This window comes from Rutilus rutilus, assembly GCF_951802725.1.
Source record: "Rutilus rutilus genome assembly, chromosome: 24".
NCBI lineage: Eukaryota > Metazoa > Chordata > Actinopteri > Cypriniformes > Leuciscidae > Rutilus > Rutilus rutilus.
Genome location: NC_140228.1, coordinates 30,218,018 through 30,228,017, shown reverse-complemented (window position 1 = coordinate 30,228,017; position 10,000 = coordinate 30,218,018). Strand labels below are relative to the sequence as shown.

At 45.8% G+C, this 10,000-nt stretch overlaps 1 protein-coding gene across 1 annotated transcript in view; it reads left to right on the top strand.

Annotated features, from left to right (window-relative positions):
- reck (reversion-inducing-cysteine-rich protein with kazal motifs) overlaps positions 1-10,000 on the top strand; it is a 72,933-nt gene that overhangs the window by 31,541 nt on the left and 31,392 nt on the right. The window contains exons 7-10 of the mRNA XM_084398691.1: positions 4,904-4,937; positions 6,158-6,355; positions 6,779-7,043; positions 7,973-8,146. Coding sequence (XP_084254817.1) covers positions 4,904-4,937; positions 6,158-6,355; positions 6,779-7,043; positions 7,973-8,146 — 671 coding nt within the window. The remainder of the gene's footprint in view (positions 1-4,903; positions 4,938-6,157; positions 6,356-6,778; positions 7,044-7,972; positions 8,147-10,000) is intronic.

Below are 10,000 nucleotides of genomic sequence, written 5' to 3'. Positions count from 1 at the left end.
ATCTCGCGTGCCCAAGTAATATCTTGGGGGCGCGAGAGAGCGGTTATGGGATGATGCCTCGGGTGGAACAGCCGCTTGCCACCTATTTAGCCCCCGAGTCTGCATCATCCCTAAAAACCCCGGTGCTGCCCACTAAACCGTGCCGTGATACATCATCGTTAGTGGGCAGGACTTATATGGCTGCGGGTCGGGCTGGTGCTAGTCTGCACACAATGGCAGTACTACAAGCGTACTAGGTCAACCTTCACAAAGATATCGATGAGGGCGAGGATCCAACTCCGGAAGACATTGCGGAGTTGAGGAAGGCTGCAGACCTGTCTCTCCGAGTCACCAAAGAAACGGCCCGTGCAATCGGCCGTTCCATGGCGGCAATGGTGGTCTCGGAGAGACATCTATGGTTAAATCTGTCGGGCATCAAGGAGAAAGACAGGGCTTTCCTCCTTGATGCCCCGATTTCGCCTTCTGGCCTGTTCGGCGACTCGGTTAACATCGTCGTCGACAGGTTTCAGGAGGCGAAGAAACAGTCTGCAGCCTTCAGACAATATCTCCCTCGCCGCTTGAAATCGAAGAAGCTTGTCCATCGAAAGAAGCCAAATCGAAGAAGCCATCCGCCAGCTCCTCCGCCTACAGACAGGCGCAAAAAGAGAGCGTCGCTTCTAGAGCCCCCCCTCAAGCAGCCTGGGGGCATAGACGACGCTTTCAGCCGAAGCCTCAGCCTAAGCAGGGCGACCTGAAGGCCGTCCTGCAGGCGAAGAAGGCTTCGACAAAGAGGTCCTAGCCAGCCTAGGTCCTCTGCGGGCGGTCCCACCCGTGGGGGAGCGATAGAGGTCGCCTCCTCCGCGGAGCCCGCAGGAAATCGATGTCGACTTCCCGCCGTCAAGTGCGCTTCGGGACGCATCGGTTTCCAGCGAACGCGCCCTGCACTGTCCGCCCCACAGGCTTGCGGCCAGGCAGCATTCGCGTCCGCACATCGAGAATCATTTTCGGTCGAACCCTGCCGGAGATCCGCTTCAGGGGGCCAAGAACGAATCTCGATTAATACCCAAAGCCAGCCTCGAGAGTTCCCTTAGTAGAGTATTTTGATGCATGGAAAAATCTCACGAATATTTCTCCTTGGGCTCTGCGCACCATTCAAAAGGGGTACAGACTACAGTTCGGTTCCCGCCCACCAAAGTTCAACGGGGTGGTCTGGACTGTAGTCGACCAAGAGCAGAGTCGGGTACTGGAACAAGAAGTAAACTCTCTGCTGGTAAAAGAGGCTATAGAACGTATTCCTCCTCCAGACAGGGAGTCCGGGTTTTACAGCCGCTACTTCATAGTTCCCAAGAAGGATGGGGGGTTGCGTCCAATAATAGATCTCAGGCACTTGAATCGGTCTCTGAGGAGATTCAGGTTCAAGATGCTCACTATTCCCATCATCGTGAACCAAATTCAATCCGAGGATTGGTTTGTCACGATAGATCTGAAGGACGCATACTTCCACATTTCCATCCTTCCATCTTCACAGGAAGTTCCTGAGGTTCGCTTTCAGGGCCGAAGCGTACCAATATCGGGTTCTTCAGTTCGGCCTAGCTCTCTCCCCTCGCACATTTACAAAATGTATGGATGCAGCTCTAGCACCGCTGAGGCTTCAGGGTATCAGGGTCCTTAATTATATCGACGACTGGCTGATTCTGGCCCAGTCACAAGAGCTGGCAGTTCGGCATCGAGATGTCGTCCTTGCCCACATCCAGAGCCTGGGGTTGAGACTCAACACGAAAAAGAGCGTGTTGGCACCAGCCCAGAGAACCATGTTCCTGGGAGTGGTGTGGGATTCGGTCACGATGCGGGCACAATTGTCTCCTGCACGGATCGAATCCATCCTGGCCATGGGTGACCAGGATAAAGCTAGGCCAGGCCATCACTGTAAAACATTTTCAGAGAGTGTTAGTGTTCTTCTGAAGTTAGGGCTTCAGAGAGTGTTAGTGTTAGGGCCCCGAGGGGAAACCCATTTCGCATGATCAGGGTTACGCGCAGATGCCTTCTTTCCCTATCTATGTGGAAGAAAGCTTGGTTTCTGTCCCAAGGTCCCGTGCTGGGAGCGTCATGTCGCCGGAAAGCCGTTTCGACAGACGCCTCCCTCACGGGCTGGGGCGTGGTCATGGACGGCCGCTTTACGAGAGGTCTATGGCAGGACCATCATTCCTCCTGGCATATAAACTGCCTGGAAATGTTGGCGGTGTCCCGAGCTCTGAGGAGCTTCCTGTCGGATCTCAAGGGTCATCACGTCCTTGTGAGGACGGACAATATGTCGGTGGTGGACTATATAAATCACCAGGGGGGTCTGAGGTCTCGCCCTCTATGCAGACTGGCGCATCAGATCCTCCTGTGGTCCCAGGGGAAATTGTTGTCTCTCAGAGCAACATACATCCCAGGGAATCAGAATCAGGGAGCAGACATCCTGTCGAGGCAGGGGCTGAGGCCCGGGGAATGGAGACTCCATCCCGAGGTGGTGGAGTTAATATGTCAGAGGTTCGGCCCAGTGGAAGTGGATCTATTCGCGTCTCGAGAGACGACTCACTGTCCACTGTGGTTCTCCCTCACACATCCAGCCCCGCTGGGGTTGAATGCCATGGTACAGACGTGGCCGAGGCTGCGTCTGTATGCATTTCCCCCGATCGCTCTGCTCCTGGGAGTTCTAGAGATGGTTCGTCGCGACGGGATCAGTCTATTATTGGTAGCCCCGTTGTGGCCGGCCCGAGTATGGTTCTCAGACATAATATCACTCCTGGACGGCCCTCCATGGGAGCTTCCCATCAGGAGGGACCTGCTGACACTGGCAGAGGGCTCAATATTTCACCCTCGGCCCGAACTGTGGAAACTGTGGGTCTGGCCCCTGAGGGGGCACAGTACCGAGAGGCTGGCCTGTCAGCAGGAGTAGTAGAGACCATACTCAGCTCTAGAGCTCCCTCCACATGTTTCCTTGCTCCAGGAGTTTGCTCCAGGCAACATCAAAGCCATCCTACATCCTATTTGCCCAAGGTGCCATCTAATGTGGCACGGCCTACGGTTCTGCAGGCTTTTCATCCTCCGCCTCGGCGGATGAGGAGAGACTTCACTTGCTCTACCCTGTCAGAGCTCTCAAAATATATATCCAGAGGTCCTCCTCATGGCGGAAGTCAGACCAGTTGTTAGTGTGTTTCGGGTCGCCCAAGAAGGGGCTTCCCGCTTTCAAACAGACCATTAGCAACTGGATTGTCCAAGCTATCTCTATGGCCTACCAGGTGCGCAGTTTGCCTTCACCTCTGGCCATGAGGGCTCACTCTACCAGAGGCATGGCGTCCTCTAGAGCCCTCCTCTCAGGGGCCCCGATCCAGGAAGTCTGCGATGCAGCAGGATGGGCCACCCCTCACACTTTTATTAGATTTTACAGCCTGGACATTCCATCGACACCTGGCACCCTTGTGCTCTTGTCCTAAGTGTGCCTGTGCCTTGTGGCATAGTGGGTACCCGTTCCCCCAAAGTGTCATTCGACGCAGTTCGAGTTCCCTCGAAAGGTAATGTCTCGGGTTACGACTGTAACCCTTGTTCCCTGAGAAAGGGAACGAGAACTGCGTCCCTTCGCCACACCTTCCCCTGCCTGGGAGTGCTTGCTTCAACACAGAAGCTATCTCTGTTGTGTGCCGGCGTCCTTTTGTAGCTTCCGCATATGCCTTCACACATTACGTCATGACGCAACACCAATCAGGATTGGCTTAGTTTCATTCATACTTCAGAGGCGCTACGCTGAGGGGCGTTCCCCCAAAGTGTCATTCGACGCAGTTCTCGTTCCCTTTCTCAGGGAACAAGGGTTACAGTCGTAACCCGAGACGTTTCCTAAGAAGATGTTCAGACATTGGCAATAGAAAAGCAGTTACATGAAAACTCTTACATAAAGCCCTTTTAAACTTCACCACATAACTTGTTTGCACTACAGACCTGAGTAACACCAGCGATCGTCCAGCTTGAGGATAAATGAGGTTTTAGTATTATTTATGTACAGTTATGGCACTTCTTCATATTGTGAATTATGCTTTAGTGCAGTCAGCTACAGTCCAGTATAACTCACAGATGAAGAGTCTTTATCTCTGACTCCATCAGTCTCTCTCTGCACAGTGCTCTCTGTGTTTGTTTGTCTAGCCGCTCTGAGACTCGTGTGTGTTATTCATTTAAAGCCTGTTTTCGGCTGCTTTAGGCCCTTCGTTTCTGAGCAGTCTCTGTACAAACTTAACTCCATTTCACATGATCCTTTAGAAATATATGCTAATATGTTGATTTGGTGCTGAAGTATTATTAATTATTTTTGGTACTCAATTATAACTAATGGCTCTTGTTATTATCAATTTTGAAAACAGTTTTGGAAACAGTTTTGGAAACAGTGATACATTTTATTTTACAGGATTCTTTGATGAATAGAAAGTTCAAAATAACAACTTTTATTGGAAATAGAAATCTTTTGTAACATTATAAATATATTTACATTTAAATGTATTAATTAATTTTTTAAATCTTACTGAACCCCAAACTTTTGAATGGTAGTGGACATACATTCAGAAATAATTATTGGTCATTTGTTGGCTAATGTTTTAGTTGGAGAAGCAGTTTTAAAGGAACAGTGCAGTGAAAAAATTTAATTTTCATTAAAAAGTAGTCAGTTTTACTCCATTGTGCAAACAACAGCTTTGTGTGAAAAGTTTAAATAAAATAATAAAATGAAAAATAAAATAAAATGTTGACTAATAGACCAAAATTCAAGTCCTTTAAAAAACAAAAACAAAACAAAACCTGGGTGTTTTTTTTAATGTTTTGTGTCTTCATATTTTATATGTTTTTATAAAGACAAAAATACTTGCAATCTTCTGAAGTGTGTTTTGTTCTCTTTCAGAAGCCGCTCTACAGCTGTATCACCAAAAATGAAAGTAAGCAGAACTGCATGAGAAGGTTATCAGTGAGAAGTCCGTCTGGATCTCGTTTATCTCCAAGCTTGTACTGTCCTCTGATGTCAGTCCTCCAGCATTAAGAGGAAATGAGATTGAGTTGTTTATGTGCCTGGGAGGAAAGGTCATGACCTTTACCCTGCTGACCTTCAGGCTGTCATGGATCTCACATCTAGATGAAGTGCTTATTTGTGTTCATACTGTTTGGAAATATCTGACAAGCTTCTTTATTCTGTAAACAAGCGGTGAGATGTCGGCCCCGATCATACACGCCAGCGCAAGTGTGTTTCGCTAGTTTCAGCCTGACGCAGTTTTCATTTTCTCATCCTGCGCCGCGTCGTTTAAATAGCGAATGCATTAGCACCCATCTGTGGCCCATGGGCTGCTGGTCTGAGAACGAGTGTGTGTTCCGGCGCATTGATGGAGCGTTGCTATTTTGAGAAACTGAAATAGACTGAGCCGTTGACCGACTTAAACCTGCTCTAAAGTCAATGGCACAGTAATATTTTGTTATTTAAAGGGCGTATTAGTTATATGAGCCTATTGGCGGGTCCACAACACGCGTACACTCTGTGATTATTACACACACAGGGATGCGCAACAGCACACAAACTAGCCAAATATTAGTTGGTAAAAGGAAAATATAAAGTAAAAGGATTATGATGCAAAAGATTAATATTGTGTACATAAAGATATGGTGGAATCCGGTTTATCCCGCAGATAGTCTGCTTGTGCTTTAACCTCACACACACACAAACACAAACACACACACACACACACACACACACACACACACACACACACACACACACACACACACACACACATACACAGCTTTAACCTCACGCACAAGCAGATCCATTTCCTCGCTAGAGAAGCGTTCAGTTCAGTTTTGCTAATTCTGGCATGTAAATAGTGAATCCGCCATGGTGCGAGTGCAACTGTCTTTAAAGCGAATGGGGGACGAGACTCTGATTGGTTTATTGCATGTTACGCCCAAAACACACCCATTACTCATTAAGAGAATAGAGACAAAACACACCCATTACTCATTAAGAGAATAGAGACAAAACACACCCATTACTCATTAAGAGAATAGGGATGACCCTTTTAGACCATGCGCCGGGAGCGCCGACCATTTTTTTTTAGAGATGTCTCCTCATGCGTGTTTCTGCGTGTGTGTGTGTGTGTGTGTCCTCCAGTGGGCTCAGTGTGCTGCAGTTACGCTGGGAGACACACGAACTGTCGGGAATACTGCCAGGCCATCTTCCGCACGGACTCATCGCCCACCGTCTCCCAGATCAACGCGGTGAAGGAGTATTGCCAGAGCATCAGCCCTCAGCTCATCGGCTGTGTGGCCAACTACACCAAATCATACCCCATCAGGAGCCCGATCGACAGTGAGTACTAACACTGCTGTCCCAATCACACAGACAACGGCGAGAAGCGGTCGACGAATATTCCTCATATTCTCCATTGTTGCAGCTCCTCTCTTCCCAGTCTGTCAGTAATGCACATTCCTGTCTCTATGAAGCCCCTCCTTCTGAAAAGCACACTGTGCTCTGATTGGTCGGCTGGAGCAGTGTGTTGTGAATGGTCGAGCGTTAATCATGAACATTAAAAAAAAAACTTTTACAATATTATCGCACAATCTTCCAAATTTATCGCAATATTTATTTATTTGCTCTGAAATTCCTTTAAAGGGTGATTTTTCTACAAACTAACAGTGGCAGGATTTGAAGCGATTGATTGAAACCGACGGCTTGAACTGATTGAGGTAAATGACTCTGTGTGTGTGTGTGTGTGTGTGTGTGTGTGTTCAGGCTTGTACTGCTGTGACCGGGCGGTGGAGGCTCACTGTCAGACGGCCTGTAAGCGGATCCTGCGCACCATGACCACGGAGCAGGAGATCATGGATGGTCTGATCACAGAGTGTGGCAGCCAGCCTCTCCCGCAGGACCCGCTGTGGCAGTGCTTCTTGGGCAGCGCTCACCCCCCCACCGAGACCCACCCCGAATCCCCCCCCATCGCCAAGATGGACTGCGCTAAACTGCACTGCTGCTCCAAAGCCAACACGTCCCACTGCAGGTCAGCGCCCAGCCCGTCGGACGGGAAGGGAATAGACTTTTCGCTAACTGTGATTTTGTATATGTACATTTCTGAAATACATAAGTTAGACAGTCACCTCTGATAACAGATCACTCTAAGTAAGCAATAAGGTACGAGAGGCTGTGCTGTAGCGTGAATAAGTCACGGCTGAAGGGCGTTGTTAGGCGGAGTAAACCCTCGTGACTTATTCACGATACAGCACTAGCCTCTCGTACCTTATTGCTTTTATAAAACGCTTACCACACAATACACATATTAAAGCCGAAAAATATGTATCTATGCAACTTTCATGAAGTAAAATCACTAAAAGCCTTCCTTCCGCTGGAATAAATAGTCCCTGACCGTAAACAGCAACAGAAGTTACACACATTATTTCTCCATTAGATGGCGGCAAAGACTGTCTTTATGAGTGAGTCAGTCAGTAGAGAAGACTTTTATATTGAAAGAACTCAAACGTGTGATCATGGAGAAGGAAGACGCAGCTGACCTATGACTGTAAGGCACGGAAAACCCCTTAACTGTTAAAAGGACAAGATACTGCAGTGGACATTCAAACTGATTTTTTTATTATGAATATAGGACTGACCTGAAAATGCTATAATGCAGGTACACTCGCTTACAACCTCTCACAGTGAGATCAAACATGTGTTTAAGTTGTCAAGAGTGGTTGCTAGGGGTGATGTGTAGTGATACACAGAACCGTTGGGTGAAGCGGTTTATCGTGCATAAAACACAGCTATTGACCAATCAGAATCAAGGATTGGAACTAACCATTTTATAAATTGTAATATGGACTGAAGCATTTTCTGTAAAGCTGCTTTGAAACTATGTGTATTGTGAAAAGCACTATACAAATAAATGTGAATTGAATTGAGACTAACGTGATCCACATCTTCCCTGTTTGTTAGGAACATGTGCCTGGAGATCAGCACCAACTGGGGCACTCAGACATGGCAGGAGTTTGACCAGCACTGTGAATATAACCCGGTTGAGATGGACCTCATCACCTGCCTGGCGGACGTGAGGGAGCCCTGCCAGTTAGGCTGCAAAGAGCTCAGCTACTGCACCAACTTCAACAACAGGTGCCAAACACTCTCCTGCTATAAATCTGCTGATCTTTCTATCACTTTCTGTCACTCCGCTCATCCGTGTTTGTTCCAGACAGACTGTGAGTCTGTGCATTAGCTCTGGGGATTTTTCCCATTGGTCTTTCTGCAGGTTACATTGTTACGCCAGTAGGTGGCGACAAGTCTTTTTGAGTGAGTCATTTGAATCATTCATTTAACTGATTCGTACAAAAACACTGATAGAGTCAGCGCCGATAGCCTCGTGTGCAGCGCCGACATATAGCTCTGCTGCGCTTCGGGCAACCCAAGTTCGAATCCCGGATCGTGGACCTTTCCCGATCTCGATCCTGATCCCCCTCTCTCTCCCGCCTCGCTTCCTGTCCACTCTATACTATCCTATCACAATAAAAAAGTAAAAAACAAAACAAAAACACTGATATATTCAAGAACAAAACAAGTGACTGTCTTTAAGAGTGAGTTAGTGTTTTATACTATTGTAGTGTTTATTTATATTTTGAACAAGCTTTTATTTTAATATTTTCAGTTTTCATTTTTATTTTAAAGTTTTAGTATTTTTTTTTTATGTGTAGCTTTAATTTTATAATTTCAGTTTTAGTCATTTTAGAACTTCAGCTTCACAACTTATATTTGTTAGTTGCCAATGCAGTGTTTTTAAGCTTATTTTTCATCTAACATTTTATTTCAGGTTTATTTCAATTAATGAAATCCATTTTCAGTAGTTTTTGTTTTAGTGTGTTAATAAAACAACTCTGGAATGAGTCAGTGAATCATTTACATGAAAGATTTGTTCAAAAACACTGATATATTCAGGAACAAAACAAGTGACTGTCTTTAAGAGTGAGTTAGTGTTTTATACTATTGTAGTGTTTATTTATATTTTGAACACGCTTTTATTTTTATATTTTCAGTTTTCATTTTTATTTGAAAGTTTATTCATTTTAGAACTTTAACTTATTATATTTGTTAGTTGCCAAGGCAGCATTTCTATTTTTTAGAAATGATTTTTCTATTTCTATCTCTAAGTTTTTAAGTTTGTTTTTCATCTAACATTTTATTTCAGCTTTATTTCAATTGAAGAAAACTATTTTCAGTCATTTGTAGTTAACGATAACGACACTGGAATGAGTCACTGAATCATTAACTTGACAGATTTGTTCAAAACATTGATTCATTCAGTAATAAAACAGCATTATGTTTAGTTTGAGATGTTTTTGTTTTGTTGGCTGTTTTCATTGCCAAGCAAGAAAAGTAAGTAACATTGTATCTTTTACTCAATATTAACTTCTTGTTTAATGGACTGTTGTATAAAATAGGCATATAATTAATGATCATATATCCAGCTATAGCTTCGCTTCAGTAATATTGTTATAAGACAGGGGTTCAGCAGGTTCATGAGATCGGATGCTGTTCTGTAACTGAACACAAGGTCTACGTTACATGGGAAAATGAAGATCCAGCAGTCATACTGTTGGGTTTGTCTCTGGCCTGCCCGTTCTCTGTGGGTTACAGATGTAGACAGCATGATTTATGATGGCAGCAGTAGCCCAGCATTGTTTTCAGGTCAGAAAGGCATGGATCACTGTGACAGGACCGCTGGTTTCCCACCAACGCTTACACGCTGCACTCGTCAATCCCATGAGCCCTCTCAAAAGTTCGAGTTTCAAGCCTTTAAAACAATGAGTGCGACTTAGACAAAGAGCTTGTGAAAGTGTCATAACAAGCCTAGTTAGATGATGAAATGGCTTGTCGTGTTGTTCAGGCCCTGTGAGAGCATCACAGTGGAAGTGCGGACCTCCAGTAACGGCTGGTGGCGGGAGCTGGTGGAGATGTTGACGGATGTATGGAAGA